The 20,511-nt window shown below is 39.9% G+C and overlaps 2 protein-coding genes across 5 annotated transcripts in view; one reads left to right on the top strand and one right to left on the bottom strand.

Annotated features, from left to right (window-relative positions):
• MARCHF1 (membrane associated ring-CH-type finger 1) overlaps window positions 1-20,511 on the bottom strand; it is a gene marked incomplete at its 5' end in the record, with an annotated part of 448,487 nt that overhangs the window by 254,546 nt on the left and 173,430 nt on the right. The gene's annotated exons all lie outside the window — the stretch shown is intronic.
• On the top strand, window positions 5,880-6,451 carry LOC309813292 (RNA-binding protein 8A). Its single transcript, XM_082638037.1, has one exon. The coding sequence runs from the start codon at window positions 5,894-5,896 to the stop codon at window positions 6,416-6,418; it is 525 nt and encodes a 174-aa protein (XP_082494163.1). The 5' UTR covers window positions 5,880-5,893; the 3' UTR covers window positions 6,419-6,451.

Genomic DNA, 20,511 nt, shown 5'->3' with positions numbered 1-20,511 from the left:
GGGGCTCTGGGGCCAGGGCTGGTGTTGCCCAGCTAGGAGTGAAGATCCTCTTGACAGATTCATGGTAATGATGTTCAAACAACATAGAATAGAGGGAAATGATTTTATCTTCCCTCCCCCTTCATTAGGGTAAGAGATGGTGGCTGACACCAGCAATGGGTGACACCCCATTTGTCATATGCCTCACAGGCTCCTGACCTTGGGGCCGCTCTGATCCTCCACACCTTGCTTCCTGGCACCTGCTCCTTTGTAGGCAGCAGAGGGCACGGTTTCTGTCTTCCCCTCACCGTCAGGCCTCTCTGTTAATACTGTGCTGTCTCACTTTGGGTTTCAATCGATGTTCTGCTTTTGTTTACTGAATAATAATTTTAGAAAATAAACAGGTTCCCATTATACACAGGTAGTCTTGTAATGTAATTTTAAAAAGTAGGCTTGAGTTTCAGTGGAAAAAAAGAATTAAAGAATTCAAATTTATTATGGTTTTATAGATAATAATCTCCTTTTTCCCTGGGTTCAAACTTCTGCCAAAATACTTTGCAAAGTGTTGACATTTTACATAAGGTTTTGAAGAAAAGTCTATTTGAGAAATTATCAGTGAGAATAAGACAAAAATTCTACATGTCTGTTTCCCTTAAGACAGGTTCATGAATTCATTTACAATAAAAAACACTTAAAGCCATGAATGGTGTCTCTAAAACCATATAAAACAGGTCAAGTCACCATTCACAGTAAGTTAGAATCATACCTGGTTTTGCAGCTTTCCCTTAAATCCAAATATTTTGGGGATTTTGCTTGAGATGACTCAAGATACATACATACATAAATCATAAGGACATGGGTATCTTTGGTATCTATCCAAAGTGACCACAGTTGTTTAGATGCGATCCCAAGAAAAACATTATTATGGAGAGAGGTAAAGCTGATATTGACAAACGCACTTGCAATAAGGTTTAGTATTGTACTTTCAATAAAGGGTTCATCATGTGTTAGGCATTCTGGTAGGTACTCATTTAATTTTCTCAATTTGACAAGGCAGTTGTTATTTTTCCCATTTTTAAAAAAAGGAAAGTGAGCCTCAAAAATGTGGGGATATGGGCTTCCCTGGTGGCGCAGTGGTTGAGAATCTGCCTGCTAATGCAGGGGACACGGGTTCGAGCCCTGGTCCAGGAAGATCCCACATGCCGCGGCACAACTGGGCCCGTGAGCCACAACTACAGAGCCTGCGCGTCTGGAGCCCGCGCTCCACAAGAGATGTCGTGATAGTGAGAGGCCCGCGCACCGCGATGAAGAGTGGCCCCCGTTTGCCACAACTAGAGAAAGCCTTTGCACAGAAATGAAGACCCAACACAGCAAAAATAAATAAGTTAATTAATTTAAAAAAAGAAAGAAATAGAAAAGCCTGATTGTGCCAAAGTAATTAAGAGAAAGGTACAACTTTAAAAAAAAAAACAAAAAATGTGGGGCTATCTCATCATAGTCTAGGAGGAGATTTGGAATTTGTGTCTAAACTTGGCTTTGATTTTTTTCCCCCTAAAGAAAAGGCATGTTGTGTCACGTCTCTGTTCCAAAGTCTCTAATGGATTCTCCTCTCTCTCAGTAACACCCCAAACCATGATTGTTTCCTACCAGGTAGGTCCTGAGTTAGCTATTGCTGCATCCCCACCGCCTACTTACCCCAACTCTGCTCCAGCTACACTCAGGCAAGCTCCTGCTTTCAATCTTTACATGGCTGCTCTCTCTTCCCGAATTCTCTTTCCACCAACATCGGCATGCTTTACTTGCTTACTTCTTTCATATTTTTACTCCAATGTCAACTTACCAGACAACCTTTAATCATTCTCCCCTTACTTTACTTTATATTTCATCATAGTACTTATGTATGTATTTGTTTACCTGTTTGTTGTTTGTCTCCTTTCTCTCTGCATGAGAATATGGTTTTGTTTTGTTCAGTGCTATGCCCCTTATTCTTAGAACAAAGCCTGTCATGTAGTAGTCACTCCAATATTGTTGCATGAATATATGAATTATTAATATTTTATAATATCATAGGAGAACATGCATTATGTGTCCAGGCCCTAAAGTCTCAAATTCAGCTCAGGAATGTTTAAGAGGAATTTGTGGCCAACCCTCAGTCCAGCCAGGGCTTTATATAGAGCAGATATAATTTTCAGGGACAGATTAAAGGACTTGATTCACTGATTTAAAGATAATAATAAGAATGGCAGGCTTAAGACAGATGTTAGAAAAAGTGCTCAGTTTGGGGTGAGGAAACGGTGATTAAATTTATCTGAGTCGAGTATAAAAGAAAAGAGGGAAAAAAGGGGGAGACCAGGTGGTGGGGTCATTTAGAGCAGCCTGTGATGGATGGTCAAGGAGAGAGAGTTTGCACTCTGTCTAAAGTGCTATCAGCGTCGTAGGTGGTCAAAGTGGTTGTAACGCTGCAGTGAGAATGTGGGTGAAGAACTGCCCTGGAAACATCGCTGACCATGTCCTGGAAAGAGCGCAACTTTTGGCTATATTTCTGCCAGGAAGGCCATATAGATATGAAAGGGCATGGGGGGTGGTGAAGACAAAAAGAAAACTAGCAATTTATTTAGATCCTACTACAAGTCAGTGTTCAAGTCCATATCTACTTTTCAGCATTTATTCCCCCTGTTCTCTCTTGTTCAGTTTCTGTGGTTGCTGTTTATATAACTGAGATTTGCCAACCTAACAGATGCTGAAAGAAGAAAATTTAAAAAAAAAGTGTATCCAAGAAAATGCTCAAATGTCCCAGTTGGAGTTAAGCTTTTACTTTTATTTGAATATTTAATGCATTTTGCCTTTTGTGATACTTGACTGTTCTCCTGCTTTCCTCTTCACTAGACTATCCATCCACCAGGGACTGACACATTTCTCACATGGCTCTGTATCGCCAAGACTCAGCATATCGTTTTATACACAGAAGATATGCAAATTATTTTCTGTGAAAAATAGGTAACATTTTAGAAACAAGACAATCCAAAGAGGAATTACAGAGGCAATTTGCTAATATCATCACTGCTGTAGAGAGTCTGGGTTTGATCACGGAATTTAGACCCTCTAAAAAGATTTGAATTGAAAGTATAGATCCTCTACCAACATGTTGATAAAATAGTCATTTGGAGAGATGGGAATAATTTGTGGCAATTTTTCTACCCTCAAGATACACTGCCACTGTACTCTCTTTATGAACTCTTTTGCTCTAGCCTCTTTGCCTTTTTAATTCAACCTCTTTACAAAGGAAATCACGTGTAATTGATATTTAAAGGGACAATGCATAGACGTTCAATCCTTGTGATGGAGGCCAGAGCGTTTTATGATGATCTGCATCTAGGTCAAGACACCGCTTTCTCGGAAGCGTCGGTCGATGGATCAAGTCTAAGTTGCACGCTAACCTCCATGAGGATAAGGCTGTGCCTTCCCTGAAGATAAATGGGCCTTTCAAATGGCAGCCTTGCAGCTGGAATTTAATGAGAACATAAATGCCACAAAAAGAGATTTTCTTTTGCAAATGATGGACCACTCACTCCTTCCTTTTTTTTTTTTAAATGATGAAAGGCTGTATTCTAAAATTAACAACATAGCACATAGTTGCGTATCTATTTTTCTCTCAGATGTCTGCATTGCATCATTTTAAGGTCTCTTGTAGCTTCTGTGGATGTTTTGGGTTTTACTTCAGAACTTCTACTGTAACATATTACATGCTTATTGCGGAAAAATTATATGGGTTATTATCAATTGATTCTTTAAAAAAATATTTTCTTAATACCACAGTGATAAACACTGAAAACCGAGAGCTTGGGATCAGCAGAGAGACCATATGTTTTATTCAGGGATTCTGTTTATTTATTTTAGCATGTTTAATTCTCATTTTGTGAAAAATGTTCAAGAGTATTAGGATATCAGGCACAGAGGCAAGTCTATCCAAACATGTGACGATACTTTTACTTAAAGTTTTCCTTCACCATATTTTGTACCGTTTTACTGTCAGTTTTATTGACTGTAATTTACATACAATATAACCAACTTTAAATGTACAATTGGCTGAGTTTTGACGAATGTATGTAGTTGGGTAATGATCATCCCAGTAATAATTCTGAATATTTACATCATCTCAAAAGGATCCCATGCTCACTAATGCTTGGCATTGTCAGTCTTCCAAATTTTAGCCATTTAGTGGGTGTGCCATGGTATCTCACTTTGATTTTAATTTGTATGGCTCTAATGAATAATGATGCTGAGAATATTTTCATGGGCTTGTTTGTCATCTATATATCTTCTTTGGCGAAGCGTCTGTTCAAATCTTTTGCCCGTTTGTGAGGACTATTTGTCTTCTTACATCATTTATTTTAAAAGAATGCAGTAAAGCAAAGAAAGTAACCCAAATTTGGCTTCAAAAGATTGACTTTCACCTGCCATTGCCCCCTCAGGTCCGCCACCCAAGCAACAAGATCTGGTCACTGAACTCCCACAGCCTAGGGACTAAGTCTTGAGTAGAATTTTGAGAACTGGAGTCTTACAGACAAAATGATAGACTTCTTTATAAGGCTCTTTAAATACACATTAATTTCTCTCCCTAAACCTAATACTATTTCTAAGAAACCCCACGAGAGTATTTTTCTCTCTCTCTTTTTTTTAAACCATGTTACATCTGGCTGTGAGGAATCTTTTCAATGCAAAATTCTGCTTATTAATTTACTGAGACTACTTCAGTGGCTAATTAGGCTATTCCTTACAGTTTTGTATACCTCAGATTGGTGTGACTTCTGGACGCAGTATGTTAATAATTTCTTATAAGTAAAGCTGTAAATTATATACTGCCTAGAATCAAGAATAGGGCAACCCAATCAACAGCTACTGGGCATTTCTTGAGTATTTAGCTCAGTAACAAGTATAAAGACGATGCTAAAAATTTATAGTTTCTTTTTCACAGGTTGATGTCACAAACCTGACTCCTCTTTACAATGAAACACTGGTAGTTCTGTTAGCTTCGCATTCCAACTTGAAGCATAGAAATGTAGGAGTAGTCTAAACAGCAGGTAAAGGTAGGAATTGAACATGAGTTTTTAAAAACTTGTTTACACCAATCAAGCTACAATCCCGACAGAAGTGACAAACGATGGCATTGACTCCAAAACATTTAAACAACCCTGGATCCATTTTACCAATGGCAACTTTTCCAAAGGTGTCATTATTCTGAAGTATTCTGTTGGCTTCAGAAAAAGGATTGGAATGCTGTCTTTTTTCTGTGCCCTGAAACCACTGTCTCCCTCCATCACCAATCCACCTCACCCCTGCTTCAGTATGATTGGTGAAAGGTCCGATGAGAGGAAATTGCATTGGCTCATGGAGTTTTCAGCGGGCAAACTGACTCCACATAGATCATTAGATCAGACATTTCTCTGATTTACCCTTGAGAACAGTTATTCACTCTTATTCACAAATGTAGGGACACGTTGTTAGAATCTAACATTTTGCTAAACAAACTTCTCTCTTTTAATATTCTCTCAAATATTAAAATGTACTCACAACCAAAACTAACTTCTAATAAAGGGATCTGAGTCATGAAAAGATTATTTGAGAATTTTTCTTATGCCTGCAATCTTTGCTCACAGGTAAGGAATAAATACAGGATGATTCTACCGTGTTTGCTTTTGCCTTCTTAGAATGGGATGCACAGGGAAAGTCACTGAAATGTAAGGTATAAGAGGGATGAAATCTGTCCAAGCAACTAGAATCATGCTTAGTACATATTAGGCACTCAAAAAGGTTTTGGATGCTTGGTGTCTTTTCCTTGTCTCCCACATGACCTATCAAGTGTTTAGAACTCATTTTTCAAGATGAAAAGATATAGAGTTAGAGCTTAGGCAAGATGGCGGACGTACTGGATCTTCATGAGGCCGGGGGCGAGGATTTCGCCATGGATGAGGATGGGGACGAGAGCATCCACAAACTGAAAGAAAAAGCGAAGAAACGGAAAGGCCGTGGCTTTGGCTCCGAAGAGGGGTCTCGAGCGCGGATGCGTGAGGATTATGACAGCGTGGAGCAGGATGGCGATGAACCCGGACCACAGCGCTCTGTTGAAGGTTGGATTCTCTTTGTTACTGGAGTCCATGAGGAAGCCACGGAAGAAGACATCCATGATAAATTTGCAGAGTATGGAGAAATAAAAAACATCCACCTCAACCTGGACAGACGTACAGGATATCTAAAGGGGTATACTCTAGTTGAGTATGAAACATACAAGGAGGCCCAAGCTGCTATGGAAGGACTCAATGGCCAGGATTTGATGGGACAGCCGATCAGCGTAGACTGGTGTTTTGTTCGGGGTCCACCCAAGGGCAAGAGGAGAGGTGGCCGCAGACGCAGCAGGAGTCCAGACCGGAGGCGTCGCTGACCCATCCTCTGTTGTCCAGGGCCTGAATCTCCTGTTGGGGCATTCTCCCAGAACCTCCTTCCCTGGAGGAGTCTATACAGTTCTTGGTGCCCTCTTTGGCAGCCAAGGGTGAAGGCCCCATAGAGGAGAGGATCCAGAGGAGCACTGAGGAGGCCAAAGAGGAAGAGGATGTGGCTGAGGCTGGGAGGCACTTCAGTTAGCATGGTGGGAGAGAACCAGTACCAAAGACCCAGCAGGTTAAAAGATGTCCAGCAGAGGACGAAGGTCAGCAAGACAAGCAGGGCCAGTCGCAAACCCTGAAGATGAACGTGGGGGCGATTGTCTAAGGAGCGGCGGAGGGCAAATTCACCGGCAGGGGCTGGGAACTTAGAAAATACACTCAAATTCAGAACCACTCAGCTTCTGAGTTGATGGATGGGCAGAAATAGTGAGATGGAGCTCTCCCCTTATAAGGAAGAGGATGGTACAAGCCCTTTCCCCCTTCCCAACCTGGGATTATACGCTCCCCTCCCACCAGAGATTATGACAGATGTGCTGCAAAAGTTTCGATTGAGGTGCTGTGTTACATGAAGCTACAAAGTCTATTTGAAGTCTTGTTGGTGTTCAAGAGCAAAGGAATACTGATCACCCTTCTTAATTCTTGCCCAGCTAACTCCACTTCAGAGAATGATGGCTAGTGGCTGGTTAGAATTGAAGGCATTCAATAAAGTTATGTGCAGCATCAGCTGCTAGAGATATGGTTAGCAACTCACTTTTGGCTTGATAGATAGCTATCAAATTTATGAGGCTAGAGGCAATAGTTTCAGGGTACGGGTTAGGGCCTGGGGGTTGGGGTCTCACCATGGTTCCCCTTCCTTGTCTGGGGACTGGACACTGAGGACAATGCGGCTGTAGCAGACGGTCATGGCAGTCAGTGGCAGCAGAAAGAGACAGCAGAAGGTGAAGAGGTGGTCTCTTGCCATCAAGCCTTGAAGCTGCCTTTGGTGACACTGAGTGAAAGGGACTGGACCAGCTCAGCGGACGGTATGGAACAGGAACAGCTGGAGTGGAGTCAAGGACTATTAGAACTGGTCTACCTTTTCCCTCCCATGCCAACCTACCCACCAGTTCAACACTCTCTCTTCCCAATTCATTCATTTTTTTTTTTTTTAAATGAGATTGTTGAGAAAACTTGGGAGCTAATACAGTGCATAATCCCAATTCGTTCTTAATTTCCTGCAGTGCTGAGTAATGGTACATCCATGGTGCCATATTTAAAAGGTTAGGAATGTATCTTGAAAATCCCTATCTTCCTCTTAGGCTAAGTTTGTTAAATCTGGGACTTAACCCCGTCTTCTCAAGTACTGTTCTAACATTGCATTTTATCACAGGATATCTCTACCACCTCACCAACATTTTTTTTTTCCTCACCAACATTTTTAGCTGAAATTATTTTCCTGATGTGTCTGTGATTCTGTGGGAAAAAGAAATCTTGTGTAAAATGGGTGCTGCTAAAATTTCAGGCCATTTTGCAGTCACTCTGTAAAGTGACCTTTAGTAATCGTTAAAACTATAATGGTGAAACAACGTTAAATAATAAAATTTAACATTTTTTAAAAAAAAAAAAAAAAAAAAAAAAAAAAAAGATGAAAAGATATGTAACCGAGCAGGACCCTCTGAGGCCTTCCCAGGACAGACTCCTCCCCCCATGCCCTCTGCCTGCTTCTTGTTTGTAGCAAAGCTGTAGTCTCCCAGGCCTCCCCTGAGTCACAAAAGTCTGGCTCAAGAATGACTGATTGAAAGGATGTGAACATGTAGTGACAGAAATAGCAGTTGGGTCAGGAAAACTGATAAGAATTTAAATAGTAAATCAGCCATATAGCAGTCACAAAATCTTTAGTTCCTCCCTGAAGGACTTAGATAACAGTATCTGATGCACATTCCTGAGTTGTTTTACAGATGATAAAACCCCCACCAAATGGAAGAAGTTAACTACTTGATGACCATGAGCACGTAGCCCCCAGATCAGCTGTAGCCTAAAGATTAATAATGTTAACCCCTATGACACCACTCTGTTACCTCACTGTCAACCAATTCGAGAATCATGTACAAGCTGATCACATACCCTGCAACTCCCCTCCCTAAGCTTGCCTTTAAAAATGCTTCCCTGAAACCCATTGGGGAGTTCAGGTGATTTTGAGCATTAGCTGCTCTGAACTCCTTGTCTGGCGCCTACAGTAAAGGCTACACTTTCCTACACCACAACCCGGTGTCAGTAGATTGGCTTTACTGCGCACGGACGAGCAGACCCAAGTTTGGTTCGGGAACAGATATTATTGAGGTTCTGCAGATTGTCCTTTACTGAATTGTGACTCTCAGGAAGTAGAATTGAGTACAAACCCCGATGTGAGCAGAATAATGAAAAAGTTAACTGATCAGGTAATGGAGTCAGAGTCAGGTTGGGAATTCTAAATCTGCCATTAATTCTCTGTAATTCCCTAGAGAAAGTATTTAGCTTTTTCCAGGTGTCATTTCTAATCATAAAAGGAAGCTATAACATCTTACAAGAACTGTTCATGAGGAGACACTCTGCAGCTCATAAAAATAGGAAGGCTTACGATTCAGTGGTCCTGGACTTAAAGGTGAAGGCAGTGAGGAGAAAAGAATTTCTTTTAGGAAGTAGGGAACTTTTACTTGGATTTTACAAGGCTAGTTGGTTTATGTGAATGGGACACTTGAGAAGATCACATTTGAAAAAAGTGTGCATGGATACTGGGCAATGAGTAGATTGTTGTTTCTGATTTCCAAGCACACCTTCCTCCTTCTGATGAGAGGACCATCTTTTCCACAAGGAAATCATCCTCTTGTGAGGTCAGTAGCACTGGCTGCATCTCCTACAGCGGTATCCATGTGACCGAGCCCCGACCAATCAGAGTGCTACACCTCACACCTCCTGGCCACAGTTCTTGTCTGAGAAACAGCATGTGATTGAAGAGGGGTGAGTCAGGTACCTCTTTGGTAGTTTTCTGCTAGAGCCCAAGTGGAAGACACCGTTTTACTACTGGGATCAGCAGGCTGGTGGGATATGAGCTTTGACTGATGGAAGACATAAGGAAAGGTCAGTTTAAAAGAAGAGAGAAAACGTCTTGACCTAGATTCTGTCAGGCATGGAGCCAGATGTAGTCTTGGACTTTTCTGTCCATGGCCACATTTGCAGGGTGTGGAGGGAGCCTGCAGCATGACTTATCTGGTATCATTTTACATTCTGTCAGTTGGAACGAAAGGAGTCCTGACTGATGCCTTGGGCCGGAAGATGGGCTACGGTCACTAATGGCCAAGGGGTTCAGGGGGTTCAGCTGAAAGTAGGATTCAAATTTGGCAAGTGATCCGTGTTTGCTAAAGGAGTAGGGAGGAAAAAATAGGCAGGAGTTGTATTGAGGGTAGTGAATTCCCACAGGCCATCCTGCACAGGTTCAGTGTTTTCTGCAGCAAGAATAAAGGAGAAAAAATAGAAAGGAGAGAGATAATAGGAAAACATTTCTGATACAGGGCCCAAGGCCAAAGGAGACCAAGTTTGGAGTGGTCATATATGAGTTATACCTATGTATGGTTAGAGATTGCCTTTACAAAGTTAAGATCTCCATCTGACCATTAATCTAAAAGCACCTGTGGCATTCCAGAGTCCTTACCCAGGTAAAGTTGGATAAGGTCAGTGCTTACACTCTGAGTCACTATAGATGGTGTTCATCTTAAGACCACTAAAAGTAACAGGTCCCCTCGTATCACAGTAACACCCTACAGCTTCTTTGTGCATGTGTTCAACTATCTAGAAAAATACATGTATATATCTTAAAAATTAAGGAAAGCCCTCTTCCATGGTTACCTGCAGAAAACTATTACTATTGACTCAAAAGAGAAAAAACAATATGTTCTAAATGAGAACAGAATAGCTTTAGTATTATGACAACCCCTGAAAAAAATGGGAATTAAGTAGGAAGAAGCAGAGGCACTCTGATTCAAAGACCTGGTAAACGCTCTGGGATGAGGTCGGTGCTCAGGGCATATCTCGTGGTAACAATGAGGCGGGTTGGCATTGTCCGCCAGTATGGCAACAGGCAGCAGATGACAGTCAAGACTGAGTAGGCACTGGAATGTCCTGCAAATGGTCATGGGCAAGCAGGCACATAGTCACAGGGATGGAGAGTGTGAACCCATGGGCGTGCTGTGAAGATAGGCATGTATCTAAGGGCATCGGGGAGAAAGAACAGGAAGTACTAGTATTGGGATTTAGGACTCCAGTCTCCAATAGCCATGCAAGGGAAGTGCGGAATTTGAGTCTCATTGGAACTGAGGTGCCCAGTAGACTATCAATGTAAAGAACTTGGACTGGGAGGAAAATGGTAGAATAGAGACCCTGATTATTAAAATAATAGTGTCAGGCAAAACCAGGGACCAAAGAACAAGGGAAATTACATTGGTCATTTTAAATTAGAGATAGAGCAAGATCCAGATGCATGGATGACTTAAATCCCCAAATTAATAAATAATGTTAACAAAACACAATTATCCAATGTATGTCTTGCACTGTGTTGTTATGTAAATGCTTAATTTTCCAAATAAGCCCCAAATAACCCCAAAATGTAGCACTTTGGCATACTGAATAATATAAGTTAGAGGAATTTGAGAAATGGCTTGTGTAGGAAGGACTTTCTGACCTTCTCCTGAAGCAGGTTATGTGAGAGAAGCCCTCCCTATACCTGAAGGAAAGGAGCATCCTTATCTCCAAGATGCAGAGAGGAATCTGAATGAACAGGCCTTGCTCCTTCCTCCAGTTTACTACACTTAGCTCATACCATTTTTTGTCCTATCACATTTTTCCATGACTCTCCACTCTTTGTCATACTTTGCCTAAAAATAGTGAGGTTTGGGCTTCCCTGTGGCGCAGTGGTTGAGAGTCCGCCTGCCGATGCAGGGGACACGGGTTCATGCCCCGGTCCAGGAAGATCCCACATGCCGCGGAAGTTTTAACCAACTTTTTCAATGAATCCACCAAACACTGGTCTTGATTTTATTGGTGAAGAGGACAGCTACTCTATTTAATATTCATTAATGTTCTTTAGTTTGTAAAATTAATGTTTATGGCCAAAATTTCAGATATCCTGAAATGTTTTGTCCTATCTTAAGTGACAAAAGATGACAAAAAAATTTCATTTTGAGAAGTATTACAATATCAGCTAACCTATACCCGTAAGAGGACCAAGTTCTTTCAGATGGAGTTATCCTCTCACTTGGGGTGTTGTCTGATACTCCTAGGAGGAAGGTGAAATTATCTGATGGATGGAAGAATATTTTTATTCCTTAACGAATCCTAAGTTTATTGAACTTTTTGGAGCTCCATGACAAATTTGTTTTGGAGCACCACAGCAGTTCAGCCAAGTCACAGACTGAAAACTCAGCTAGTAGGTCTGTTTCTACCTACGCTGCTGACATAAGATCTTTGATAATCTGCTTACTATTTGGCTTTCCATTTCTGGAAAAATAAGAACTGGGAGATAATGCTATTTCATAGGGACTGCTGACGTCCATAGTTGTTAAATACCTTAACTGCTTAGCAAATAAAGGATGGAATAAGCAATCAATATATACGTTCTTCTAGTGATTAATTTCAAATGAGGGTTTTTTTTTTTCCCAAACAGCAACTTTTGATAGAAAACCTGATTCCCACCAATAGATTTTCCACTTTAGATATTCTTGATTTGCATATCTCTCCCCAGCACTCATTGAGAAATTCAAATACTACACGCAAAGATTTCTACCTGATCTGTAGGCCTCTCAACTTCATTCTTGTAAAACACTGCCTGACCTCAATCAATATCCTTTTGTACCAGCCAAGATATTGACTGCAGAGTGGAGAAATGTGTTCGCAGCATTAGGACAAGAGAAATACCAGAGGAATAATTAGTCTTAAAAAACTCTAAAATAGTTACATTTGGGTTGCATTGAGTTTGTAGGTCTAGTGCTGCTAGAAATCAGAATCACAGATTTGAGAACTTAGCATGAGGAAAAATTAAGTATTTCAACTTGCAGTTCTCCACATAGGAAAATGAGATAAATAGCATTAGTTCTCCAAATATATTAATTTATAACTTGAAAATTTCTCCACAGTTTCTCATACAGAGGACCACAATTTACTTGCCCATGTCTATAGTTTGCTCTGATTCAAAGTGTGTCTCAGGTATTTTATCTAAAGCAGCTGGTATTTCACACCCTGATAATCATAGTTAAGGAGGCTTTTCTAATAGAAAATAATGATGTCAAATAATGACCTCAATTTATTCTTCTATTATTCTCATTTAGCTGGAACTGAAACAAAATTAAGACAGTGGCTTTTTTCTTCATTCTCAAAAAATATATTTTACTTATGAAACACAATGTGAAAATACATGGGAGAACAATATTCCATTGCTGTTAGAGGCTATTAATTGAAGAATAAAGGATTCTGCTTTACATTTTGTTAGAAGAGGCAGATAATACTAATATATTTCCACAGTCTGTCAAATATCTTCCCACAGTATCTGATTAAAAGTAACACATTTACCCCCAATTTAATGGATGTCAGAGGAAGAAAAGTCACTGTTAAATGACAGAATAATGCCCCCTACAGAGGTCCACATCCAAATCTCAACACCTATGCATATGTTACCACACATGGTAAAAAGGACTTTGCACCTGTGATTAAATCAAGGATTCTGTGATGATGAGATTATTCTGAATTATCTTGGTGGGCCCAGTATAATCAAAAGAGTCCTCTTAGAAGGGAGAAAGGAGGGTCAGAGTCAGGGAAGGAGATATGATATGAGGACACCAAGGGTGGAGAAAGAGAGGGGGTTGGTGGGGAGGGAGAGAGAGAGATTGAGAGATTTGCAAACTTTATGCTGCAGACTTTGAAGACAGAGGAAGTGGCCTGGAGCCAAGGAAAGCAGGTGGCTTCAAGAGGTGGAAAAGGCAAAAAATGGGTTTCCCTAGAACCTGCAGAAAGAATTCAGTCCTGCTAGCATCTGGATTTTAGGAGTTCTGACCTCCAAAAATGTAAGATAATAAACTCGTGTTGTTTCAAGCCACTCAGTTAGTGGTTATTTGTTATAACAGGAAGCTCATACATTCACTCAATCTCACCTCTACTTCTCTTATTTTTCTGCATTTTTAATTGGAAATTTTTGTGCAACCATATGTCTCTTTTCATATATATATTCAGACATTTTTTAGTATCAGTAGAGATTCATGGATATTTATTTTATTCTTTGGGTTATAAGCTAAAACTATCATTTTAAATTTTGTTGCTCTTTAACCTCATATTTTAAAACATGCAAATACTGTGGGATAGAAATATAAATGATATAAATTCTTTCTGTAAAATATTAAAAATAAATGTAAAGGTATGCATGTCAGATTCAGCTGAGGAACCTGATAAAATGCAGATCCTTGGCCCTTCCTCCATATATTTGTATCTTTGTATTTGTATATTTAGCAGGTCTGTGGTGGGGTATAACATTGGCATTTTAATAAATATGCCAGGTGATTCTGATATGTACACATGAAAAAGTCTGATATATATTGCTTGAAGTAAACATTAATAATATCACTTGTTTAATATGTGGGAAAAAGTATGTACTTGAGCTTCCTTCTTTCTTTCTACTTGTGAATAAATGGATTTGTAGGAACTTGCTTGGAGGACCTTAAGGGGAAATGTTTAGAAAAGGTCATGTATTAAGAAAAAGTTTAAGAATGCCATAAGTTCAGTGTTACATCTGCTTTATTTAATATGGTCATGAATTATTTAAGTAAAAGAGTAAAAATTATTTCTTTCAAATTTGAAAATAACATTGACAAGTTCAAGAAGCACCAGTTCAATAAGAACAACCACACACAAAAAATGTGCATGATAAATATCTACGGTGAGGAGAATTTTCATCTTTTCAAATACTTTATTGATTGCCCTCCATCTTATTGGTTTCATTATAGCACTCGGTAGGTATAAGCAAAGGATGCTTACAAAAGGTGGTCATTCACTCACGGGAACTTTAAAAAGAATTATATGGACTTCCCTCTTGGTCCAGTGGTTAAGAATCCGCCTTCCAATGCCAGGGACGGGGGTTCGATCCCTGGTCAGGTAACTAAGAGGGGCAACTAAGCCTGCGTGCTGCAACTAGAGAGAAGCACGCGTGCTACAACTACAGAGCCCGCGTGCTCTGGAGCCCACACACCACAACTAGAGAGAAGCCTGAGTGCTGCAATGAAGAGCCCAGGCACCACAATGAAGACCCAGCTCAGCCAAAAAAAAAAAAGAATTATAAATGGGGTTTGAGTTCTAGCTCTGCCTTTTGCTAACTATGACAATGGAAAGTTATTTTATCCCTGTAAATCCCAGAGAATACAATAAGATAGTGCATTTAAATACTGTACCAAAAAACCTGGCACAAGCCTAATATTTGGCAAGTTATTATTATTACTATTCCTATTATTCTTAATAACTCAACGCCTTAGATATCAACTTCATTTTTTTAGGACATATCTAACCAAAGACAAATTTGTTAACACAAATTAGAAACATCATTGCTGTATTTTTTAGCACTTATGTGCATAAGGTACCTCCCTCAAAGTTCAGTTAATGTGCAAAGACTCTATGTGGTTTGCTAAGACTTACATTAGCTGGTGCTGAAGTTTAATTCCTGTTAAAGTTGTAGACTACACCCACTTCTTAGTCAACTTAAAAAGTTCATTAATACAATGTGAGAATGTATTTCTTACAGTTGGTACTGGAACTATGGAAACATAGCAACAGTTCCTGAAATGTATTTTAGCACAAGTGTTGATGTATGTAAATCAGGTAAAAATCCTTAACACACGAGTGTTCATATCTTTCCTCTTGACCCAATTTATAAGGAACAAAGATACTTGCTTTCTGTGTCAGCTTCTGGGCTTGAGTTGTTTTGAGAATTTTGATGAGTGGGTAAATCTCAGAGAGAAAGCAAAGAAGCCAGAGAAGCTAACTTCTCTTTATGTAACTTTATGTAGCTCATAAAGTTAATAGGAAAAATATGGTGGTGAAGGTTGGCAGAAAGAGAAAGAAATGCAGCACGGCATGAGTTTGGAAGGTCATTTTGACATGGAGGTAAAAGTGAAGCATCAAGAAAGGGAGTCTTTGGGGTGGCTTTGGGTTCTTTGAGATCAGAAGGAATGAGAAAAGGAAGATTTTGAGAAATGTGATGAGTTTTAAATCTCCATTACTCTTCCTTGAGATGGTTAAATAGAAATGTAATATTTTTACTTCTGGGTGTTATTCTTTGAATGAAACACAAGTTAAGATTGACCCATGTAGGGCCTGGGAAGTTAGGTTACAAAATGTATTATTTCACCTTTAATGTATATATGCAGAGACCTTTCTCACTGAGTGTCATTGACTGGGAGCACGGTGTCTTTTTGTGATCTTGGCATTCTTGGGCCCTGGTGATATTAAAAAATATGAGAAGTAAAGGTATTGTAATTACTTGCTCAGTGTGTTCAATAAGGAAATTTTAAAAGAAGCTTGCAGCTTAACAGTGCTTTATTTTCCTACTGTTTTAATCTTCCCAAAAGGTCAGACAAGCCTTTATTGTTATTCATGAAATCAAATGTCCTGTAGCCCTGAAAAGACAAATTGTAGTGGCTCTTTTAAGTTACTTAGTGATGTGGATGAAAACTAACCACTTGATAGAAGATGCTGAAACAACAAAAACCCATGTCCTCCTTCTAACATAGCTCTTCATAGGATGGATATTCATAAGGGCTCAGGAGGCAGAATATTTCGCCTCTCTACACAAACTTCACTTACGTACTCATATGTCTCTTCGGTTATACAAAGACCTGAAATAAACACCACCTGCATCTCAGAGTAATATCAGACTCAGCTTATCCTAGAAACTGATAGATTGAAAGAAGAGTTCTTAGAAAAATTGTTAGGGGAACCACTGACTGAAACCGCCCACCCTGGCCAGGCCCAATAGTAACCACTTGCATGAGTTATCTTACAACAGGAGGTCCTGGTAAGGAATGTGGAACTCACAAGCTACCACCAACTGGAAGAATTCTGGAAAGGTCAAAAGGAGAGAGAAGACATCAGCCCATGTGTCCTACCAACCTCCCAGAATCCTTTTGCTGGAATCCATCTTGGCTGAGCGATGTGTGCACCACCAGGAAGGACGCTGAGTCAGAATAATTGTCCAGAGACAACTGGAAACTCATCCCATCACCACAGAACTGGAGTCCATGAGCCATGTGGCACAGCAGTTCTCCTGGGTCCCCTTACCCTGCTGCTCTCTGCCCGGGCGCCCCTTCCCAATAAAGTCTCTCGCTTTGTCAGCACGTGTGTCGCCTCAGACAATTCATTTCTAAGTGTTAGGCGAGCCCACTCTTGGGACCTGGAAGGGGCCCCCCTTCCTGCAACAAAAGGACCCAGAGAAATGATAAGTCTGGACCTGGAACAGCATACATTTTTCATCCACTAACAGCACTGCTGACTGGAAACTGAACCTGCGGTGCTGGGGCCCGGAGGTGGGAGAGTGTCTTCTTAGGCAGCAGTGAAATGAGGAGTAGGGGACGAGAGGGAAGCCACCTTCTCACACTGGGATGAGGGTTGAAAACAGAATTTCTGTAGCAGCTAGTGACCTGGCTGAAGACGCTGTTAGCATGCAAGGAATGTAATTAAGGGGCAAGTTTTTTATGTCAGAAGTCTCATTAACACCTCCTAGCAATGCAAATACCTCATTTTAAGTCTCCTTTAATATATGTTTGAAAAAGGGAGGAGAAAATTACTCATTTATTGATTCTGGTTTAGCATGGAAGGCATTCTGACAACGACTTCAGAATGAGAGCATAAAACCACAGTACCTCAAGAGTTCCGAAGGCACAATAAAGAAAATAACATGGTAAGAGCACATTTACGCACTCCCTGAACTACAGCATATATGAATGTTTTCTTCTTCTAGCTGAAAATGAACCACCTCTGATTTAGAGACTTATGACAGGTATGTGGCTTTGTAGCCATTGTTATATATTTTGTGTACTACTGTTGCATTTATTCCATCACAGATGGGTTTTCACCATAATGTGTCCCTTGTACAAACCAAGCCCATATATAGTATGATTGAAGTCCCAAAGAATGTCCTAGTGTAATTATTTTGAGGGCTACAGTTTCATTTAAAGGTGTTAACTAAGAATGCCTCCTGCCACATCAGTGAACAAAGGATGTTGCAGCCATCAAGCCACCACATTACAGCCACCCCGACAGTGAGCCCTGAGGGAGCTCAGGATGGAAACAAAGAATGCCTGCCATGTAGCAGTCAGCTGCTGCAGTCACCCCTGTTGGTACCCCCTAAGGAGACTCAGGATGAGAAGCACAGGATACTGGCCCCAGATTCCTGAGGTGCATCTCAAAGGAATGATTTCAGTGAGCCCAGACTCTTGCATCTTCTCATACATAGAAAAGCGTTAAATCCCTTAACATGAGATAGCTGGTTTTACTGTATTGTATATTATTTTTTTATTAATAGTAATCTTTTTATGTTCCGACCACCTGGTTTTGCTGCAAAACACTCCTATATATCCTGGCTTGCTCCCTTCCTCTTCGTAACAGTTTCTCTGAGTTATCTAAGATGCTGTGTCCTGGGGCTTAAGTCCTCAGATTTGTCCACCAAATAAAACGTAACTCAACTTTTAGGCTGTGCATTTTTTTTAGCTGACAAAGGTAATTATATATGGGTCATAACATCTTAGCATTTTTCGTACTCTGGAAATCATACACATTCATATTAACTTCAGAATAACTTGTCAATCAAAAGTGTTTTTATGTTAGACTATGACATCATACCAGTGTAAACCTCACCCCTGATCAACAAGGGTGGGTATTACGGGACTACAGAATAAGGACTGAGGTCCTGGCTCCTGAACAGGGTCCCCTCCTCTTTACGAAGCAGATCAAGTCACCCAGGACCAACACAACTTTTCCAACCTAATCTTGTATCTTCAATTTGTTTCTTTCCTTTGATTTACTCTTCACTGCTAAACTTCTCCTGCGCTTTCTGCTTTCATCGCCCACCAGACCTTAAAAGCTTCCTCTCCGCGTTTATGCCCATGTCACTCTAGTAGAAATGTTCTTGCGTTTAAATACTAATGCCCCTCAACTGCCCAAACAGTAACTGTTTCTGAGAACTTTTCTTGCAGGGAATCAAGAGGGAAAAAAAAAATGTGGTTCTTAAACCATGATGTCACCTTTTTTCTATTATCAAAACACTTCCTTCCACTTGCTGCTTCACAGAGACAGAATCCATGAACAGAATTTTCACTGTTTCATTCCTGCAGTTGCCACCAGTGCTTCTAGGTTAACAGATTATCACAAAAAAGCTATTTAAATATCTCCTAAAGTCTACTACAAAGGATCTTCTCTTTACATAAGTCTTTACATTCTTTTATTTGAGATGGAAAAAAAAAATCTCTGCAACAAAATGTAAAGAAAATGATATCCAATTTTCAGTAAACAATATTTGGATTCTATGGAGAATTTAGGAATCAGCTTAATTTTAATTTGATGGTTTATAAATATAATTCATGTTTGTTCCTTTGCTCTTCTGATCCAACACAGACATCCTCTTATGTTCAACAAATGCATGCTGATCTTCAAAATCTAATATTTGCAATGCACATTTCACACAATCTACATCTATAAATTTGTATTAAAGTATAGATATAATTCTTCCATAGTGACATAACTAAATCCCCATCATATGTATAGCTAAATCCTAACTACTTAATTGGTATCATCTTCTAATGCACATGGCATGAATTAAAGCATCTGAATAACTATTTTAACTGAGAAGTAAAACATAATCAAGTCAATTCTGATTTAGATGCAATTTGCTACCCATGGAATTTAGAATTATACACTAAAAACCACACCACTTAAAACATGTATATTGCAACACACATACTGGTGTTTCACAAGGTGGTTGTTGCCAGTTACAGAGAAGAGTTAGACTAGGAATCCAGGGAGAAAGCTTGGAGGAAGAAGTGTGGAGCAGTGAAGAGGCCCTGGCCTGGGAATTAGGGCCACCAGCTCTGATAGACCCTGGTTCTATTGCTACATAACTTGACCTTAAGCACAGCAAGGTACTGAAATTTCTGTCTCCTCCTAAAATGGCACTACCATCCAAGAGTCCTTGGAGAACTGAATGCAATGGTGTGTACAAACAACTCAACTCAAGGCCTGACGTCTAGCAGGTGTTAAGTAAATTTTAGTCTCCCTTTGTTTGAACACCATTTGTCATTTTCGATGAAAAGGCAGTAAAAAAATGTTATCCCTAAATGAAAAGTAGAACAGTCAAAAATGTCATCTCAATCTAGGGATGCAAGTTGCCATGGCAATGCAAGTATCATCCTACTATTCTCTCTACTTAGGTAGTAACAGGAATATATTTCACAGATTGAAAACAGCATTTAGAAAAGTCTCAGGTGTGACTGGCATAGGTGGATTTATAAAGTTACTTGTTGGAGAACAGATCCATTCCCAGGCCTGTAATTCTTCCCAAGTAGCTGGAGGAAAAGATATGGACCTCAAGGGAAGAATTTCTCAACCTTTAAGAAATGTCCCCTTCCTCTCCCTTGAAAGATATTTCCTGGCTTTGAAAATAAATTTGATTTTTGTGATAGAACAGTGTAGAAAGTGTTCAGTCACACTATTAAGTTCACTATGCTATCTTCTCTCTCAGTAATTGTTAAAATAAATGTCATTTATGAAAATTATTGGGGACAGCCTCTGAGAGGGAATTGCTTATGGAAAACCCTTATTCCTTCATTTTAATAACTGACAAATAAAACCAGCAGCTGTGGTGCAGAGTGCTGACGATTCAGATTGACATTAGTGTATGAAATACATGCTTCCTCTGTCTTCCCCCTCTTTTTTTTGGATTACTAAAATTATATACTTCCTGCACATTATATATCTTCCAGGGGATGTAACCTCTGATGTATTTTCAAGTTTTAGTTTCTAAAATATTGCTACTTCTGAAGAGAATTGCTTGACC

Source organism: Mesoplodon mirus (assembly GCF_964341445.2).
Source record: "Mesoplodon mirus genome assembly, chromosome: 2".
Lineage (NCBI taxonomy): Eukaryota > Metazoa > Chordata > Mammalia > Artiodactyla > Ziphiidae > Mesoplodon > Mesoplodon mirus.
Note: the sequence above shows the minus strand (reverse complement) of the source record. Positions and strands in the feature narration are given on the sequence as shown.

Coding starts and splice junctions, on each gene's coding strand:
- LOC309813292 (XM_082638037.1), top strand. CDS start 5,894: ATGGCGGACGTACTGGATCTTCATGAGGCCGGGGGCGAGGATTTCGCC.